Genomic DNA, 21,619 nt, shown 5'->3' on the forward strand with positions numbered 1-21,619 from the left:
CTGGTTGATGAAATCCTAATGTTCGATATTCATTTCTTGGGATGTTTTTATATTTTATTGGTGCTCCACCCCAGTGCTGATCCAAGTTTTAGCTTACTGAGACCAGATATTATTGGGACATTCTGACCCAAAAAGGTATGCTATATAATCTCCAGACACAGAGTACACACCAGACTTCAGACATGTTCGGCGATAAAGATTTTGGGGGATAATGGAGACCTAAAGTATTGTGCTGGTCAATTAATGATTAAGTACCAATCGATGATGGCATTGATTAGGACAACTCGCTGATTTTGCACAATGATAAACATGGTAGCATTAAATGGGGAAGAATTGCTCTTCTGACCTTTTGTTCCACCAAAAAATATATATTAATGAACCATTACAGAGAGAAAACGAAGACTTAGGAGAAAATATTCTACATTCTGTCTATCTTTATTTATTATTGACGGTGAGCTTTTCATTTTGTCATCGTGTAGCCTACCAGAGTGCATCGATTCTTTAAGGTCGTAATATACACGTTCACCAATCAAAAGAGCCATGGAGACAACAACACATAAATGTTTTTCTATTTAATGGGTATATAACAAACAATCTTAAAGTGGTCATTCTCTGGACAGAGCTCAACTCTAAACAAGATGGACAAAGTTCTTCACAAGGGAATAAAGGTTGTTGTTATTGACATTGAATGCTGTGTTGGGCTGGGCAGCACATATATCTATCTTTGTACGTTAGTGGGTTGTTGTCCTTGTAAATATCTGTATGTACTCCGCCCATTCGCCCGTGAACTGGTAAAAAAAAAAAAAGGACAGGTGAGAGCAGAAGAGGAGAACTGAAGTATGGGAAAGTATTTTGTTATTTGTGCTTCGAGCAACATTGTGTACATACCGTCCGTATATTGTAAATAAGTGCTGAAAAAAAATTGCATTGGCTTTTTGTGTGTGTGTCATAAATATTCTGTGTATGGCGCTTTGTTACGTTTTGTTTCAGTGTTTATTAAAATGTCATTGACCATTTTTACCGCACAACTTTTTTCTGTGGTTCTTCTGCCGTCAATCATAATTGATAAGTGGCCCTTTATTATTACATAATCAATATTTAGGGACAATTATGGATGGTATATATTTTTAATTGCATTTAAAGTAGATGTAGGCCTATAGAAAGTCATTCTATTTATTTTACAAAGTTAATCAAATTGACACATTTAAAAAAAAACAATTCCCACATTTTATATCTTTTGAACGGGGGAAAAACCCAAAGACAATTTCCACTAGCATAACTTTTTGGTCCAATATTCAAACTTTTAAACATTTTTGTCCATGACGTTTACCGTCCAACAGGTGGCAGCCTCGTGCCAAAATGACGTTCGTTCGGGTGTCTCCTCGCGGCGGACCACCGGGCTCGTGCTGTGTGAAAGTCACACAGTGTTCCAACTGTATTTACGACCCCTCCTCATTGGACGAGCGGCGGGGGTGAGAGGTTGGTGGGTTTAAAAAAGCTAAAGAATCCCATTTCTCTAGCTAACATTTCTACCTGACAGAAGCAACAAGATCTTTGTGTTAAGAGATCGTTAAAACCGCACACCGTTGTGGGCCGAAGTTTACATCCACGGCCCTTTTTTTTTTGCCCGGTTCAAATCATTAACTTTGGATTTCATATGGTCTATGCTTTGGACTGACTAAATGACTAACCGTTGAATCTGGAGGGATGTGATTAAAAACCAAAACACAGGGTGGAACTGAAATCGTTGCTCAACGACTATCATCCCCCTTGGCCCTCACTTCACTGTATGAAGCATTTCATTCATTCACTATCACTGCTAACACATGTAATCTCTCTGTTCATTCACTGACTCGCCTGTGTTTTTCCGTAGTTGTAGACGAATATTGGTTGGTGTTTTTAAGGTGTCTGTCTGGATAAGTCCACACTAGTCTAAACACCACAGTGCTGTTTGTCTTGTTTTTGCGGTCGGCGTGCGTGTTTGTGACTAATATTACCGGGGCTTCACGGCATAGAAAGGGGGCCGGACCAAATGGACTTGTATACCACCTAACTACTGCCTAGTACTGCCCAGGCAACCCCCCCCCAACCCCACCCCTTGTACCTAACTCCCCCCGTCCTCAAACACACACACACACACACACACACACACACACACACACACACACACACACACACACATCCACCCCAGTTTACAGCACCCCTCCTCCATAGCTGCTCCACTTACAGTCTCTCTCTCACCATTTCCTCTACACCAGCAGAGCGCCTCTGTACTCCCTGTCGTCTCAACATCCTCAAACCTCTCTCTCTCTCTCTCACTCACTTCTCCCTCTCTGCGTCTCTCGCTCATCTCTCTCTCTCTCTCTCTCTCTCTCTACTCTCCCAGTATACCCACCATCAGCTCACTCTGACTCAAGCTCACTCCTAACTCCAGCTCCTCCTTTTGTTCCTGCCTCCCCACTGCTGCCGGCCTCCAGACAAAAGAAAAATCAACTCAAAAAAACTTTTTGGGATTCTTTTTCGGCGTTTAGGTTTTTTTTTAACCTCCCTGACCCTCTCCGCTCTTCCTACCCCAGACGGGGAGAGGCTGACGGTGTGCGCGCGAGCTGAACCCGGTGCCTTTGCTCTTTGCCCTCCTGAGGAACTCTCTCTGACACCCGGAGGAAGACGTGTGCGTACGAGAACACCTCAATATTCTTTCCTCGTGTTTGAAGTTCGATCGCCACCATGAAAGTTCAGCTGCTGATCCTGTTGGCCCTGGCCGGTCCCTTCTGCGGCATCACACGTGCCAGTAAGTCAACCACGCTCTCTCTATGGTCTCTCTATGTCTCTCTCTATGGTTTCTCTGTGTCTCTCTCTCTCCATCTCTCTCTATGTCTCTCTCTCATGCTCTCTCTATGGTCACTCTATGTCTCTCTCTACCTCTCTCTCTATGTCTCTCTCTCATTCTCTCTTTATGGTCTCTCTATGTCTCTCTCTCTCTACCTCTCTCTCTATGTCTCTCTCTCACGCTCTCTCTATGGTCACTCTATGTCTCTCTCTACCTCTCTCTCTATGTCTCTCTCTCACAAACTTTCTTTGGTCTCTATGTTCTCTCTATGTCTTTTCAATGTCTCACGCTCTCTCTCTGGTCTTTCTATGTCTCTCTCTCATGCTCTCTCTATGTCTCTATACCTCTCTCTCTATGTCTCTCTCTCACACTCTTTGGTCTCTCTATGTCCCTTTCTCTCCCTCTTTTTCTATGTCTCTCTCTCACGCTCTCTCTCTCTGGTCTTTCTTTGACTCTCTCTCACACTCTCTCTCTCCATGGTTTCTCTATGTCTCTACGTCTCTATGTCTCCATGGTTTCTCTATGTCTCCCTATGGTCTCTGAGGTCTCTCCTGATCTTTTTTTTTCTTTCTTTGTCTGCTTCTCTATCTCTCTCTCCGCTCTTTTTCTCTCTCTCTCTCTCTCTCTCTCGCTCTCTCTCTCTCTCTCTCTCCTCTCAGCTCTCTCTCTCTCTCTCTCTCTCTATGGTGTCTCTGTGGTGGGCTTTCAAGTCCAGGACACTGTGTCCCCAGTCATCTTTTCTCTGTTCTCTCTACCTACTGCTGATTTCTGCCCTCCGCAAAACACACACAAACGCACACACTCCATACACAAACACACACTCCATACACAAACACACACTGACTCCATACACACACTTTTCGGCCCTGCTCTCATAAACTTTTTTTTTTCTCTCTGTCTGTTCCACACCCCGTCTCGTTCGGCACAGGAAAAAAAAGTAAAGCCGCGATGGCGGTTTTCCACCGACATCTGATCTCTTACTCACTGCAGTTCATCCCCCTTTGAATGTCAAGGAATCACAAGTCCCTTTTTATTTAATTTGATATCCGAGCTAGCGTTTTTTATTGCTGCTTGTTGGTGTACAAAGCAATCTGGGCACTCGGGTTGTTTAAGGCCGGGGTAAATATATACACCAGGCTCATTCTGACAGCCAACCTGTGTCTTCATCTGTAAACCAATCTCTTTTTTTTTCCTCCACAATACTTCCTAAACTCTGCTACTCTGCTAAACACGGAGCTGGCAACAGGATGGCCCCAAGTGAGTGTTTGAGAGATAGGAGAGAGGCGCCGATGTGATGTAATGGAGCGCCGCGTGATCTCAAAGTGGAAGGAATATCCTTCTGGAAGGCTCCCAAACCAGCGCTCGTATATACATGGGGAAGTGTGTGTGTGTGTGTGTGTGTGTGTGTGTATGTGTGTGTGTGTGTGGGGGGGTGGGGGGGGGGGGGGTGTCGGTGTGGATGTAGGTGGGTGGGGTGTGTGTGTGTGTGTTACAGTGAACACTATATCCTAAACACATGTCTCTGCCTCTCCCGTTCCCCTCTGCAGTTTTTGTTAATTTAATTGAGAAATTTGAATTTTCTTCTTCTCCCAAAATCACCCAACTCCCTGTCTCTCTCTCTCTCTCTCTCTCTCTCTCTCTCTCTCTCAGCCCACACTCTTGATCTGTCTTTCTCTTTCTCTCTATTTCCTTGTACTGCTGTTCTCTCTGCTTCCTTGATCAAGGCAATCCCCCCCCCCCCCCCCCCCCCCACCCAGGAGGAGGGGGGGGGGGGGGGGGGTGGAGGGTAGCCAGGGTGTGAGTGTGTGCGCGTATGTGTATGCATATAAATAGCGCTAACGAGAGGCTCATATGGATGGGCGCGGTGTGGAGAGTCATAGACACGGCAGAGAGCAAGAGAGAGAGAGGTCTTGCCCTCCACGAGGTGACATTCATCATTACTATGTGTCCCCCCCAGTTTTCACTTACCCATCTTTGGCGGGGTGTCAAACTTAGCCCCCCCCACCCCCCCCTCCCAAACACACATTGACACGCTCCTCTGCTCCTCTTCCTCCACCCCACCCCACCCCTTTTCCTGCTGCCCACCCCCTCCTTATAAACCCCCCTTCGCACACACGCACACACGCACACACAGGGGGCGTGGGGTTGGTGGAACAGAGAGGGACTGATAGGTGCTTGGGGTCTATTTTTAAATGGCAGCCTGGGGCCTAGGGGGGGCCTCCTGTTTAACATGCTGCTCTGCTCTTAATAGCCAAACGTAGGGAAAAACGCAACTACACAAGGTAGCCCAAAAAAAAAAAAAAAAAAAACCTTTCTCCTGGTTCTTTTTTTGGCGGGAAAGTAGGTGGGGGGATCTGAAAGTGGAAGCATTGCAGGGGGTCATCATCCATGCCATGTAGGCCCTCTTCACTTCAATATTTGCGTTGACTCTTTTCTCTTCAAACCGCTGCCCACTTGCAAACCCCAAACATCCTTTACAAAAAAGAAATGCTCCCCCACTCCCCTCCCTCTCCCTTCCTTCCCCTCCCGCCATCTTCAGCCTGTTACCCTGCCTGGTAATGATGTCCTGTCTGCACTCCCTGGCATTTTACTGCTCCCGGTGCATCTGGTCGCTCAGGAGTAAAAGAGGGAGAGAGAGGGGAGGGTGGAGGGGTGGGGTGGGGGGGGGGGGGAAGAGGTCAATGGCCTCTGTCTGTGCCACTGGAAGAAAGAAAAGAAAATGAAAATGAGTCAATCGCTGGAGTCAGCCACTCGTGTCTGACCAGACACCAGCCCCATGGTTTTGATCGCCCCAGGGCCAGAAGCGAGGGGAGAGGCTGGGGAACACAAGCGCTCCTCACGTCACCCGGCTGTCCGTCCCCAGCGGGAAGGATGTTCGCAAGAAAACAAGCAGGCAACAGACACTCCCAAGCTTTCGTTTCATGAGGAGAGAGACATGAGTGTTGGGAAAAGGAGGGTCCTTTTAGATGATGAGTGTCTGCTTCTGTGCGTGTGATGGCACGCGTGTGTGGGTGTGTGTGTGTGTGTGTGTGTGTGTGTGTGTTATGTCCACAGCTTGATGGCCACATGATGTGTTTTCCCAGTGTGGCAGACATTCAACAAGTGGCTAATTCAGTCTCTTTTGGTTGGACGAGTGTGGCATTCCAGTAACAAGTCGCAAGGCCATGCCAGTGTCTCTCTCTCTGTCTTTCTCTCTTGGTCTCTCCCCCTATATCTCTCTCGTTCTCTCTCCCTCTCTCTTCCCCAATATCTCTCTTGTTCTGTCTCTCTCTCTTTCCCCCCTCTCTCTTATAAGCCGTTTTCACACATGTCCTCCGTCTTTTATGTCTCTCTCTATCTCTACTTTCCTCATTCTGTTTTCCTCCCTCTCATTCTCTTTCGCTCCCTCTCTCTAGCTGTCTCACCCTCTCTTCCTCTCACCCTCTCTCTCTCCGTCTCTCTCTCTCCCTCCCTCTCTCTCTCTCTCTCTCTCTCTAAAGAAAGACCAGATCCTCCATTTGCTCTTGTATCAGAACAGACTGATGTCTCCAATGTCTGGCACCCACACAAATCGGATATACAGTGCAGGAGTGAACAGCAGGCTGAGGTACACGTCAGGGAAGACAGAGTTGGCCCGGGCTGTGTAAGTGTACACTTACACAAGCAGAAGGGTGTTTTATGATGTGTAGGGGGTCGGATTTGAAGCTCTCCTCAGATTAGAACGTTTAGGGCCTCGATGATGTATCACTCGACACCGCTATCCAACAGGGTATCATTATTTATTAGAGATATCCCTTTCACAGTATTTGGGTTTGTTTGACAGAAAAGCAGGTGTCCTTTTTGTATTTATCAACGCGTTTCCCTCGTTTATTAAGGTTATCCATAAATCATATGAACTGTGTTTTTGTTTTATTTCATTCTGAGTGCATCCGGTTTGAGCATGGATGAAATGGAAGCAGCCTAAATCATGTTCCAACCCACCTGTAATCTGTACTGTTGGACTTGGACTGTCTGGGCTGTTCACTGGGCTGATGTAACCACATGTCGGCCCCTTAACAAAGACAGATAGGAAGTGTGTGTTTGTGTGTGCGTGCCTGTCTGAGTGTGTGTGTGTGTGTGTGCGCGTGCGTGCGTGCGTGTGTGTATGTATGCGTGATACTACTGCGAGGGAACAAAGCCAGGCTCAAACAGCCGCGTGCTGGGTCCCGTGTGATAACAATCGCTGAGCAGATTCCACTACCACACACCAGCCCCCCCCCCCCCCGCCCCCACACACATACACACACACACACAGTGCCCGGCCCCCCTCCCGGGTAGCGTGGCACTCCGTGACTCCTACGGGTTTGGGCGGAGGAGGCGCCGGTTCGTGCCGGTCGGTGCTGAGTGCTGACACAGCCAGGAGGGGCCCGTCTCTCTGACTCATCCTCCTCCACCTCCTCAGACCACCAGCGCGATAAAGCACTAAATAAATCCTGGTCTACACCCAAGGTCGGGCCCGCCGCCACCGCCGCCGCCGCCACTCCCGCATACTGAGAGCAGATGGACGCCGTCCAGCATATGGCAGCCCCACGATGGACGGCCCTGCGTGGCTAGGCTGTGTTTGTGTTGCATGCATGTGTATGCACACACACACACACACACACGCACGCACGCACGTGTACAGAAGCATGCACCCACGTAGCCCCATACACACACACACACACACACAGAGACATACACAAAGAAAGCTGCTCTCTGTGTGCCGTGTGTCTCTGTCTTCACGTGTTGCCGTGGGGCGGATGGGGCACAGCCCTGCTCCACCCCACCTACCCTCACCTCCCATGCAGCTAGTTACACAATGCCCCCCTCCCTCGCTCGCCCTCTCTTTCCATTCATACGATGCGTCATTCTCCCTCTCTTTACATTTGTCCGTTTGCGTTGTGAGCGTTTGGTATTTTATTAGCAAGACTTTGAGACAACATGGCGAGATATTATCACGGTACAAAATAGTAGTATCTGCTTTTGCAGATACTAGTTTCTGTATATATCCTGTGAGATAAGTGTCCGGATATGAGTGACGATCTGTGAAAGGGGTCAAATACATGTGAAATACACATAGCACGATTTGAGGATTAGAAGATAAGGATTCTTACGAAATACATCATCAACATAATTAGGACTTTGTTTTCACAGAAATATTGTCAACCACACTCAAATAAAGAAAGGACGCCAGCCACACAGTCATTCATTGGCAGGACATTGCATCATCTGTCCCAAACTTGACCCTACAATCTGCATTTGTATTATTTGTCTTTGTCCTTAGCTTTAAATGTAGATATATTTTTCAGGATCTTATTTAAACTTAAATCTCTTATTATGCTCAATGACCTCACCCAGTTAATGTAAGTACACGTTTTCCGTGAGGTTTTCTGTATTTCTATCAGTATAGCAATCAGGTGTAGGAGTACCAGCACACCAACAACATCAGCTGTGGCTGACGTGGACCCACAAAATCCTCAACACATGGTTCACACGTTCGTCATTCAGGACCACACTCCTGAAGGCATACGCATCGCACACATGCTCCTGAATGTTTATTGGACGTCTGCTACGAGGCTTGCGCGGGATTGGTTAATGCAGCGACAGACAGGAAGACGTCTGACTCTGTAGAGGGAATGAGTCAAGGGCTGTGCTCCCTCCAGAATGCTATTCACTTCAAGACATTCAGAGACATTCTGTACTTTTTTTTTTTTACCATTTTCCACTGCGCATATTCTTACTCTCGCCCCTTCAACCCCTCACTCTGTGCTGTTTAGTCGTCTCTCTCTGGGGAAGAGTGTACAGACCTTCATCCTGTGCAGGGTCGGGTCTATATGGGCCCACCATTTGTCAGTTGTTGTGTCTATTTGTATGACTAATATAACATCCACATATGTGGCTGGTGGGTGTGGCTCCTAGGTCACCCCTCATACCAGTGTGCTAGCTAGAGAAGATCTCGGCTCCAGCGGGTGAAACCTGTTTATGTCTTCTTACCTTCCCAAGACCAGTAGATGCACTGACCGGCAGAATGTCTTGGACGGTTACGCCCATATATGGACAAACAACACATAATGTTCTCAACCCCTCCCTTCAGCCTGTTCCTGTGTAACCTGTGTGTTTCCCCCTTTTGTGTTTTGAAGACTTATGGGGTACGTCTCACGTGTCTTGTAACTCATTCCCCTGATCATGCTTTACTAGACACGGACTCAATGCTTGTCTCTCTCACTCTCTCTCTCACTCTCTCTCTTTCTTTGTCTGTTTGTCTCTCACCTTCAAATTGCATTTTTTTAAATCGGCATCACAGGTCGTTTTATAATACCAACGGGTTAATGAGCAGGATTGGATCATTGGGTCTCATTCAGTCTCATGTCCCTTTTTTTATCCTTGTCTCCCGCCCGGTGTCTCGCTGTAGCCCTAGCCTCCCGTGCTCTCCGTGGAGGAGAGGAGGAATAATGAAAGGCCTAATAAGGATTAAAGGTAATGGGTAGAATGAGCGGTAAGAAGGGAAAGGAGCAGGGAAGAAGAGCCCAGCGAAAGAAAGAGAGAGGAGAGGAAAAATCAAAGCATAAGGTTGGAGAAGTGTGGAGGTTTAGCTAAGGAGTCTACCAGGGCCGAGAGAGACTAGAGAGAGAGGGGGGAGGGGGACAAAAACTTGACGTTTGTATTCGGCACAGGCGAGCCACAGCCCCGGGAAGGAAACACTACTTAAGCACTAATTGTGGGAGAGTTGTGTGGACATAATGAAACAATTGTAAGCGGGCCATGCTTGGGTTGTGTGTGTGTGTGTGTGTGTGTGTGTGTGTGTGTGTGTGTGTGTGGGTGTGGGTGTGGGTGGGTGGGTGGGTGGGGTGACTGTGTGTGTGTGTGTGTGTGTGTGTGTGTGTGTGTGTGTGTGTGTGTGTGTGTGTGTATTTTGGAGTGTCTCAAAGGGGGAGGCGTGTGTATCTGTTGCACCCGTTGGCTTGTCTGTGTGTGTGTGTGTGTGTGTGTGTGTGTGTGTTTTTTGAGAGCGTATGTGTGTGCTTTGTGTCTAAAAGGGATGTGGGTGTGTGTGAGTGTGTGTGTGTGTTGGGGGGGGGGGCGGCAGTAACGGGGGTCTGTGGGGCATGTGATTACTCATCGTGGCAAGGCCATTCTCTGCAAAGCGTATCATGGCATACAGACATTCCAAACAGACGCCGTGGTCAAAAGCCCCCAGCCCCCCCCCCATGCCCCCCTGATGGCTACTTAGTCGGAGTGGAGAGGGATGGACGTCTGTGGGGTTGGCGGGGTTCTCAATGTACAACACCTGTTGCCAATGAACAGGGAATTAGCTCTAACGGTGCCACGGCAGCCTGATAACCAGCGCCCCGGAGTTATTTATACCGATACGGAGCGTTGTGCGCTATTATCAGTATTCCCGAACAATCGGACTCATGGGCTCGAGGGAGGGTGATGTCAGAGGCTAAGTTTAGAGGACCTCTCATTCCAGTGTCGGAGCGCTTTAGAGGGAGCTGAAGAACTGACGGTTGGGGGGAAAAGAAAAAAGGTTTCTTTTTCGTAGGGGTAAAAACCAGAGCAAGAAAAAAACAGATTTTGGGTCAACCTCGTCTTGCCAGTGGAAAGTAAACCGTAGGCGGTAATTTCGGTGCCACGGTGAAATCTACCTCCTTCATTTTTGGTAGCTGCGCTGTCCAGGCTATGGTTCTCGGTTGCGGTTTGGGAGGAGGTTGGAATCACAGGGGAGGTAGCACTCGGTTACTGCAGGGGAAATGGCTGGGTTTGAGTCAGGGCCCTTCCTGGTCCAAGCCCTGATGAGAGGCACTGCGTTAAACACATGTCCTCGTGGATGCAGTCATCCTCTGTAAAATGGCAGCCTTCCTCCGACCGACATCCCGACCGACGACACGCCCGCGGAATCTCCCTCACATGTGGCCTCCCGTTCCATTATTTGTTTTACTTTAAATCATTATGCTGATGGTGATGATGATGGGTAACTAATGGGTCAAAACACGACAATCAACTAAAGAAACACGACCCCCGTGTTGTCAATTACCATTCAGGACGGTTTTATTAAAAGGTCACGGCAACATTCTTGGCGGTGTTATTTTTACACTGCCCAGATCGTATCAACAGACTCCCACAGGATCTCGAAGGTCTTCTTCACCTCACTTAAAGGGAAACTCTTTGTTAAAAGCCCGGTTGTGTTGTGGCTCAGCGACGACTCCCTCCTCAGCCCCCTTTCCTCCTTTAAACAACCTAATTGTAGAACAACAGGGGGTTAAATTACCCCTGACATGGCTTCCTGTGCCCGCTCTCTCCCCCCCCCGCCCCCCCCCCCCCCCCCCCCTAGCGTACGACTTCCTCTGGAAGGATCTACGCGGAGATCTGGCGGGCCTGCGGAATGCCCATGAGACAGGAAACAGCAGTATTCCGGGCAGAGCAGCAGGTGTGGCCTGGGCTGCAAGACGTTTACGCGAGTCACAGGGTGCGGTGGCCATGTTGTTTCTGGGGGCCATGGTAACGGAGGTGTTCAGAAGGGAGGGGGACAGGATGACCTCACGGGATGACGTCCCGACAGAGGATGTGGGAGACCGTGTCCGAGAGGAGTATGAATATTTACCCTGGGACTCACCAAAAGGGGCCAGTGATCAGGGCTGAGGTGTCTGTTTTAATTAGGGCTACTTTACAGCATAGGATATATATTCCATCAGCCGCACATCCTTCCTCCTTAGATCCGTCTATCCATCCATCCATCCCCACATTCCACATCCAACCATGGGATCATCCACCCGTCTCCTCCTAACTCTTCCTCCTGCTCTTCCTCCCCAGGTCCCACAGGTCTCCCTGAAGAACTGTTGCCTTCGACCGAGGCTATGGAAGAGTATACCGTGGTCACCGGGGCCCCCGCCACCGAACCAGAAGCCATCCCTGCCGAATTCGCCACAGAAGCCACCCCAGAGGCAGCCACAGAGGCCGCCCCCGAAGAAGCCACAGAGGCCGCCCTTGAAGTCAACACAGAGGCCGCCCCAGAAGTCTCCACGGGAGCCGCCACCGATTCCGTCACAGAGGCCGTGACGGCGCAGGCGACGGCGGAAGACGCTTTCACCACCCAGGGCGCCCTCGCGGAAGCCACGGCCGCGGCCACCGACTCGCCGGCCGAGGCGACGGAGGCGGCGGCAGAGGCTACAGAAAAGGCTGCCGTGGTGGAAACAGCTGCACCCACAGACCCCATGGTGGACGAGAAGACAGACGCGAGCGAGAGCGAGGTGGAGGTGGAGGAAGGTGAGGGCTATGTGGGGGGCTCCTGTGGGCTAGCGTTCAAACCGAGCTCACGCGTAGGATAGCGTTCAAACCAAGCTAACCAATGGGCATTGTTGTTTTTGTCGCTAATGTAGAAAAGGTTTAGAAATTGGAGCCTATGTTTGGATCATCGAATCAAATCTAGCCCATTATAGTTGTTTTACCCTCTGTTTCTATATCGTTCATCTCTTTGAAATGAACAATATCAGTAGTGTAAAGAAGCAAGTAGACATAAATATATATATAAATATATACATAAATAAATATATAAGTATAAAGATGTTTTTTTCTGTCGTGCAGAAGGGATGAGTTCGGGCCAGGTGGTCGGAGTGGTGATCGGCGCCTTGATCGCAGTGGTCATCGTCATCGCCGTGGTCATCGCCTTCGTGAGGAGGATGGGCAAATACTCGTAAGTGCCCCACCAGCCTCGGTCATCAAAAACACCAAAAAAAAACTCTGCGTTTTGCATATTACAGACGTACACGTGCATGCTAAGTGGCAGACACGCACGCTTATGTCGTGATCACCGGCAACTTACGCCACCACGCATGATTCCCATGATGCAATAGCTTTGAATGACAAAGGCGTTGGTGCGAATCCCCTCAGAAAGACGTTGAACTCTGGCGCCTGTCTCAGAGTACTGCGATGTCATGCAGACCACAACCGGCCCGGGATCCTGGGCTGTATACGCATGGCAAAGCACGTCTTGGAAATAACAGCTGTTTTTCCAGCGCACCACACCCATCAGAGAGCAGGGTGGCACCGGGATCTGAATGTCTCTGCACGTGTCACTGAACGACCGCTGTGTCTCCATGTCGCAGGGCCGCCAAGAAAGCCAAGAAAGCCATGATCGTGAAAAAAAAGCGGGCATCTTGGTTTCTGTAATATATCCATCATTATATATTTGTTTTACCCCCCCCCCCCCGTGAAAAATGACTTGAGACCCCTGCTTAATACTGTGTGGATTCCAGTCTTAACAGAACGACCTGACACGCTTTGTTGACCACTGACCCAACTATCTCGTCCTAACTTTCTAACTGGTTTCTACATCTTGTCTGTTGGCCTTTCTAATGTTGGGCTCATACAAATGTAACCCCTTTCGGTTTGACAGTCTGTCATTAAACCATAACTACTTGTAGTAAACACTACGGCTACTCTGAAGATTACTTCAGTTTCGGTCTGGATAATCAACATTTGAAAAAGATTTTGAGAAGAGGAAGCTATGAGGAGCTTGTGGCTTTTTATCTAGCGTCAACAGTTCAGCTTTAATCATCAAGTCTTATTTTATCTTGTCTTACCGGCATAAACATATGATACCATTAGCAAGCGGGTTGCCAATTTTTAGGTTTCACTTCAACGATTGCAACCATATTCCATTGCTTGCAACCGGTTTCCAATCAAATACTGTACGGCAATTAATGGCTTCGTGAAAAGCCACAATTTCTAAATTGAACCAGACCAAACCAAGCCGTGCCTCCTAGACTTCCCTTTGAATGCCTGCACCACTGGCAATTCAAAATAGCTCTCTAATTCAGGACGAGATCATGGATCAATGAGCAGAACTCGTCCACAGAGGCCTTCAATAACCCTAAACAACGCTGAAGCAGAAGCCTAGCCCTGGACCTAGCCATTCTTCTCCTGTGAATGTTATCTGAGGTTCTGGGGAACACATTGGGCTGTTGCAGCTCTTTGTTCTTCCCCCGGCCCGTGCTGTATGGTAACCCCTTCTTCTTCTTTTCCCTCTCTTTCCCACAGTCCATGAAGGGAAGAAGGAAAAACAAAGAGGCAGGAGCGCCCAAAGTTCTGGAAATTGTGAACTACTGAAATGTGATGTCATTTCCTGTCATTAAACAACCATGCTATCAGCACTAGTCAAGCACTAGTGTATGTGTGTGTGTGTATGTGTGTGAGAGAGTGTGCGTCTGTGTGTGTGTGTGTGTGTGTGTGTGTGTGTGTGTGTGTGTGTGTGTGTGTGTGAGAGTGCGCCTGCCTGTGTGTGTGAGTGCGCCTGTGTGTGTGTGTGTGTGTGTGTGTGTGTGTGTGTGTGTGTGTGTGTGTGTGTGTGTGTGTGTGTGTAAATGCGCCTGTGTGTGCGCCTGTGTCTTTGTGTGTGTGTCTCTGTATATGTGTGTGTGTGTGTGTGTGTTTATATGTTTGTGTCGGTGGGCTGGTGGAGAAGAAAAAGGACAAGCAATCATCCGCACCTCCTCCCACAGTTCCACCCACCACCACCACCACCCCACCCCTCATCTCCATCCCACCCACACCGACTACAACCCCCCACCGCCCCCCCCCCCCCCCCCAGAACCCAACATGGTGGGGCGAATTCTCTAGAAGACCTTCAAGGCCCATTTGTTTGCGTTTATAAAGAGACGTGCTACTAAGTTATTTGGCCAGTGGTGCTGTGAGCAGGGCGACCCCTGGACGTGGGCGGTGTTAATCTCAAGACCGATTAATGCCACAAGGAAGGGGGCCGCAAATGGCCCCAATGTTAGTTTTTCCGTCAAACAAAATAAAGGTTTTTATGTTCTGGTGAAAGTTCGGCAAAAGGATGCTACGAATTCCAAAAGGATGTACATATAAAATGTGAGGAGGTTGACTTAGTCCACGGATCATTTCTGTCCATCTCTTCACCGTTTCTCTTCCCTTAAGCTTTCGACTAACGCAGAGGAGCACACGCAGCAGCCGCTCAGACTCTGCTGCTGCCGCTGTGTCCAAAGAACAATTAGAAAGGTATTCAGACCACCAGCCAAAGTTACTGTTGTTGTTGTTTTTTTCCTTCTAAAACACAAAGCCAATTGAGTTACCTCGCCAAAGTAGCTCGACATAAAGCGAAACCTCAGACAATCGCATGAAGCACCCAGTGCAGATGTTGTTCTGACAAGGGCTAACGTAGAGAGCCTGATAGGAGACTAGACACCTTCATTTGCGAGGGGTAACGTGACACATTCTGCCCTATTTAACACTGACTTATAAAAACATAGTACATATCTGTGAAATTCAGCAGAAGGGTTTGTGCCACTGTCTCTCTGGTATTCCACCTAGTTTAGTTGGGGAGGATTTGAAAGCGGCATTAATGTGAATTGCCGAGTACAGGCCTACTTTACGTCAGCTAGTCCGTAATAAAAAACGTTTGGCTTCCTCCCATCCAAATGGCTGTCCGTACCAACGTTTTAACACAGCTCAGTGTTTCATAGACAATGTGTAGCATTTACTTACCGAATGTATTTATAGCACAGCAGCACCCACCCAACTAGCAAGTACACCAAAACAGCCATGGACAACAAAAGCAAAACCCCAGCTGACAGAGATGAACTACTTTTTTGATTTTAGTGCTCAGTGTTAGGCAGCAACGCCCTGTCCTGTATTTTGTTGTTCTTGTTTTGTTCATTCGTTTCTTGATCTTATTCTTGCATTTGTACGTTCAATAATGGTTGTAAACAAAAAAAAAAAGATTAACTCTGCTTAGCTCTGCTTGATTTTACGAACTCAGTTTAATTTACGTGCACTGAACGAGTGATGTAATGTTTAATGGCGAGGCTTTAGACACCGCAAACATTTGCAACGTTATCTATCTTCACAGCCCCGTGCACCCCACCCTCTCCCCTATTACCACATAGTAATAACTGGCTCTTCTATTTTTTTGCTTTCATTTGTATACTTTTATTTAATTGCAGTGTTTTTGCTGTTTCAATAAAAAAAAATTAAAACACTAAAAAAAACATTGTTTTTATTCACTGTTTTTATTATTATACATATTTTGCTGGAAAATATCAATGGATTGATTAAAAATATATATCTATTTGTGGTTGTTGTTGTTTGTTGTATGTTATTGAATGTGGGCGTCTGTTTCATCTGTACAAGCAAACTAGTTCCAACAGTCTATTGGTCTAAACACTGATCCAGCTAGCCAATAAAGCAGTGATGCATATTTTCAATCTGTTTAGAGAAACACAAGCACAACGTTACCCAGCATACACTTGGGCTGCATGAAGTTGCCTAATCCAATTGGCTCATTTTGTGTAATGCATTAAATATATAAAAAAACACCCCTTTCCCCAACATGGAGACAAAAACACCTCCAAATATGGAAAAACACACGGCTGGCGACCGTTAATTCCGTTAAGCACTCCCAACGGTTAGGTGTGTGTTTGTTTTTTTATATGTTTCATGTTATGAAGTTGTTGTTTTTTTTACAAGATGCCGTTAAGCAGGGGTGCGACTCCACCAGGCTGTGGGCTGTGAGCAGCACAGAGATGCCCAGTGTCTGGCTAACCTCTCTCCTGTGGTTTTAGGCAGCAGGCCCAGCTACACCCACCTATCAGCCTGGCCTCAGCCAGCCTCCACTCACAGAACCCCCTCCACCAGCGTCCTGCTGCCCCTCACACCGCCAGCACACAATGAAGCCTTTTCAGACGGTCAAATAGGGAGGCTGTGAGCCGTTAATGAAAAGTAGCCTCTCTCTCTCAATCTCTCTCTCTCTCTCTCTCTCTCTCTCTCTCTCTCTCTCTCTCTCTCTCTCTCTCTGTCGGGATGGGGCTTTCCCTCTCCTCTCTGCCACAGAAGGTGCTATGCTATAATCTGTGCAATGCTACGCGGTGGGGGTCACTTCCTGGGTGTATCTAATTCACTGGAGCTCTCTCACACAAACACACACACACACACACACACACAGACACACACCCCATTGTCAACGGTGTGTGAATTATTATTACATTTTGCAACACTGGGTGTGGTTGTGTGTGTGTGTGTGTGTGTGTGTGTGTGTTTATGTGTGTGTTTGTGGGTGCCTTTTATCTGTCTATGTGTGCGTGTGCTTTCTGTGTCTGTGTGTGTGTTTCTCTTTTTGTGCGACGGTCTGAGAAATACCCAACACAGGAAACAGGGCCGGCTGTAGCAGACATGGAGAACACTGTTCCCATGCCGACATGGATGTCTCTCTATCTCTCCCCTGGGTTCACTTTCCAGCAGTAAACCAAAAGCTGTGTGCTTGTGACGCAACGTATTCAGCGCCAAACAAATGTACAGTATGTACAGTATTCATCTGAAAAAAATGATCTGCGGCGACGCTGGGAAGCCTTCCACTGTAAATAACAGAACGCTTGACGGCAGGGCCAAACCGTACAGTTGTGCCGTAAATCCATTTGGCTACCTGCTGTACCGCTGTTTAAACGCAGAAACTGGTTTTCGCTCTGGCGTACGTGCTAGTCTGGCCGGCTAGCTGCATGGGAAAGTTGCTAAGTTTTGTGACCATAATAAAATTGCTTCCCGTAATACAACTCAAGACTGAATACATTCTTCACTGACAGAGCCTGACCACCCTTAGGCCCTGTTTAACATGGAACAGTTATGTGAGGCCGTATACATTTTATTTATAAGACTATTCTCTGATTCTAATAGTCAATATGATATACTGCATATTGAAACATATAGAAAATTTAAGGTTCCTGTTTCTAGTATCAAGTCTTAGTTGAATATTAGCCATATTTTCTTTCTGAAAACGTGATATTCAATAAAAGGTACACTCATGCACCTCAAAAACCTCTAGGACAACTCAATGATTCAAACTGGGGGGCAGGTTTTAATGCAACTCATGACGTGTGTTTTGACAAAATGACAGTTGGGAGCGACCACGCCTGGGCTCCTGGTTTCTTTCCTCATGCGTGTCTGTCACGGTTCTTCTTCATAAAGTTTTAGCAGTTATTGCCAGGCTGTGGTGGAGATGGGGGAGGGGGGGTTGTGGGTGAGGGGACCGCCCAGGCATGAGCGAAGGGGAATTTTGCGTGTGTGCGTCTGGTAGTGACATATGCGTGTGAGAGTGCGTGATATTCTGAACTCATAAGGAAAATGGCTGCCCTGTGTTCTTTAAGCACCTCCGACAGCTGAGTGGAGGGTGGGGGGGTGAATGGGGGTGGGTGCTGAATGTGTGTGTGTGTGCGTGTGTGTAAGAGACAACATGTGGGTCTACAGTATGTGTGAGAGCGTGTCTACATACGTATGAAAATGACTTGGCTTTTACAGAGGTCAGGGTGCAAGTCTAAGTGTGTTTGTGTGTGTGTGTGTGTGTGTGTGTGTGTGTGTGTGTGTGTGTGTGCATGTGTGTGTGTTTGTGTATGTGTATGTGTGTGTTTATGTGTATGTGCAGTGTATGTGTAGTGTATGTGTGTGTGTGTGTGTGTTGTGAGAGTCAAACCATGTTGGTCTACAGCACGGTTCCTTTAACTATGGGTCGGGAGCCCAAATGGGTCTCGATTCAGTTGGCGGTGTGTTCTGCCTGAACGCACAGAACCCTTGCAACAAAGAACCACTGATTCTGGTGTACCCCATTCTGAGTGTGGGGTTGGGTCCTACGGACACACTGAATTTATCCTGAGGGTCCCGAGATGAAAAAGTTGAAGAACACCCGATCTACAGTGTGTGTGTGTGTGTGTGTGTGTGTGTGTGTGTGTGAGTACATGCACGTGTGCATTTGGTCTTTGCAGAGGTCAAGGTTCACGTCCATGCATGCGTGTGCGTGTTTGTGTGTGCATGCCCGTGTTCCTGTGTGTGAAGAAATGGGAATTTATGAGAGTATGGGGGGGGTCCTGGTTTTGTGCTTGTGTGTGCTTGAGAGCAAGTGCATGAATGTTTCCGTCAGCACACAAGTTAATGTGTGGGAGTCAGGTTTGTGGGTACAAAGTGTGTATGATTTACTGTCTGTTATTCAGAAAGCATATTATGAACACATGGGTCTTCCTGAACATCAGAGGCAGGGCAGAAAACTTAAATACATTTTCAGAAGGATGATACAGAAAGGCACATATTTCTGTACTTTGTAAAAAATATAATATATTCTGGAGCACACACCATTGTCTGGCAGATTCACTTTTTTTTTTTTTTTGGTAAGAATTTGTTTGAGTGCCAGGAACAAATGTGGTTTCTAAGTAGGTCATATTGACATAGACTTCAACGGTAATTGTGGTGAGTGGCCTTGTTAAGAGTGAAGACAGTCTTGGAATAAGAAGGTATCTGTGGGTGGCAGTAATGATTGCTGCTACTAGTCCAAGAAGAGCAGAAATGATGAGTTGAATCAATGGCGTCGAATGGAAGTGGCTGGGATCCTGATTAAAGCCCATCAGGAAACAACTTTAATGTTTATGGAGGCAATACCCAGGCTTTAATGTGTTTGAAGCTGAACACTTACACCAACTCTATTTTTCACTTTGACAGATCATTTCTTGTTACAACGATCATCTATTTGACCTAGAATAGCAACATACATCATGTCATGTCAGTTACTGAAATAAATATCAACATGTTTCATTTGTCTATATTGCAGAGTTGGTGCAAATTAAATAGGCAATAGGCATTTAATATGTCTATATAAATAAAAAAATGTGATGATTATAGAAAGTTCAAACTTTTTTGTATAATTAAAACCAATACCAGCTCAACTAACAATACAAATTAAATGTAAAATCAATTGTCAGGCCATCACTGTAAATAAGAACTTGTTCTTAATGATCTGCCTGGTTAAATAAAGGTGTTTTTTTTTAAAATTGTGTCTGGGCTTTGCAGTCATTTTTGCAGAATGATTTCCTCCTGTCCAAGTTAGGGCTACTGGCTATTAATTAAAGCTAGGGTAGGCATTTTATTTTTTAAGCATTTTTTGTCGTTTATGTTGAAATTCTCCTTACTTTGCAACAGCAAACAATATGACAGTATCTGTGGCTGTCACAGGCCTGTAATAAGCACGTCCAATCACTTCATTCTGCCAGACTTACTCTAGTTGGTTTCTCAAAATTGCTTGCCCTAGCTTTATGTGATATAGCCACTAGGCCCAGGCTCGGTAATGGCATTCAGCAGATAGTCAGTTAGCACCTATGGTTAGCCCCTGGTTCACACCTGCCAAACGCAATGATTTGATGAACGACTGTAACCCTGCGCAGACCAACACGCATGAACCACGCATGCTCATCTCCAGGGCCACAGCTGCAAATCAAATCTGGTTTGAAAGACACACTAGAGCCCAGTGTATAGGATGACTCTGGTTCTAACTCGGCTGTGACATACTATAAATAAATGTCAGCGTAGTCAACTTATATGTCGACTGAGCTACTCTGCATGACGATCTATGCATGTCCTGTAAGGCAGACAGTTGCCCTAAGGCCAACAGATGGCGTTTGCCTGTTCGATCCTTCTGTGCTTTGTGGGAACATATTCTGATATATATATATATATATATATATATATATATATATATTTGGCCTCAACTTATTTGATGTCCTCTTATCTTATCTCGTATTAGCTTGAGTTGCTCGCCCACTGCCCCAGCAAACGCCATCAGACACCAACATCGGGCCGTATGCCTTAGGGCGTAGGCTACCCTGGCGTGGTTATTGGCTGTTGTCGGATGAAGTTGGTTAATGACGAATTTGTCGAATCGGTGTTGCCCAACTTCTATGGTTGGGTGTTTGGGCAGTGTGCGTGTGTGTGTGTGTGTGTGTGTGTGTGTGTGTGTGTGTGTGTGTGTGTGTGTGTGTGTGTACAACACATGTTGTAACGTTTTCTTGTCATGTAAAAGCTTATCTAGAGTCGTTTTATGTTGTTGTTTCTTGTCAAAATGTGTCTTAGCTTATCTGATCTGATCTGACCTACTGTCATCTTGGATATATTCGATTTGGTTGATATTATAGGCCTATATTACATTGTATTATTTAATGTCGTCTCATCTTGCCGTATATCCGCCTATCTTATGTCATATTGCATAATGTGACCGTGCCTTGGTGTGGGCGAAATCAAATGGGAGAACAGAATGTAACGATTACACAGTACATTGTTGAGAGATCTTCTCCGCCTATAGCCCCCCCCCCCCCCCCCACTCGCTGCACGCATAGTACAGCCCACATCGGACACACAAAGCACATGCAATGTTTGAATATCACACGAGAACCCAGTGTCAGAGGTTTACATGTTTCTCCGTATCAATGGCGGGCCTTTATGTCGCCCGGACTCTGGAGGTGGCGATAGCACCGTGAGAAATGACCGCTCCAGTCCCGTCAATGCGCTGTAGGTGTCAGCATACTAAAGCGCACCACTGTAACTCAATTGACAATTGTTGCTGAGCACACAGAGGGAGGTGGTCGAGTGGACAAGAATAGACGGTGGCAGATGTGACAGAATGTCCCGTTTCGTCTTGAATCTGCCGTTTGTCTCAGCTTTTCTTTGTGAAAAGCCACGGCAAACAACGGCTGATGTCATGTTCTAACTGCGGCGATTAAATCTGCACAGCCGAGCACACAAAGGGCAAACTATGTCCGGAAAACCACCATTTTAAATAACATCTAAATCTATTAATACATGGGGGATATTTATATAGCATAATTTACTTCTGTGCACCACCAAGTAGGCTAACATTTCAATATCTTTAAAGAAACTCATGATGACTATACACGGTCATTAACCATGCAGAGGCCTGCAGGTCTGCAACCACTTTGTTGGGAGCATACAAGAAGTTCAGCATCTTGCTCG

The 21,619-nt window shown here is 47.0% G+C and overlaps 1 protein-coding gene across 2 annotated transcripts; it reads left to right on the forward strand.

Annotated features, from left to right (window-relative positions):
- Positions 1–2,163: 2,163 nt before the first annotated feature.
- pdpn (podoplanin) lies at positions 2,164–14,358 on the forward strand (the record flags this gene model as incomplete). 2 transcript variants are annotated; one of them, XM_084479058.1, is made up of 4 exons in its annotated part: positions 2,165–2,791; positions 11,639–12,091; positions 12,410–12,518; positions 13,865–14,358. In XM_084479058.1, the coding sequence occupies exons 1-4, from the start codon at positions 2,728–2,730 to the stop codon at positions 13,869–13,871; spliced, it is 633 nt and encodes a 210-aa protein (XP_084335184.1). In that variant the 5' UTR covers positions 2,165–2,727. The 2 variants fall into 2 exon arrangements, with proteins under 2 accessions (XP_084335185.1, XP_084335184.1); XM_084479059.1 differs by lacking the exon at positions 13,865–14,358 and having other exon boundaries at positions 2,164–2,791; positions 12,410–12,522.
- Positions 14,359–21,619: the final 7,261 nt, after the last annotated feature.

Source organism: Micromesistius poutassou (genome assembly GCF_964030765.1).
Source record: "Micromesistius poutassou genome assembly, chromosome: 15".
Lineage (NCBI taxonomy): Eukaryota > Metazoa > Chordata > Actinopteri > Gadiformes > Gadidae > Micromesistius > Micromesistius poutassou.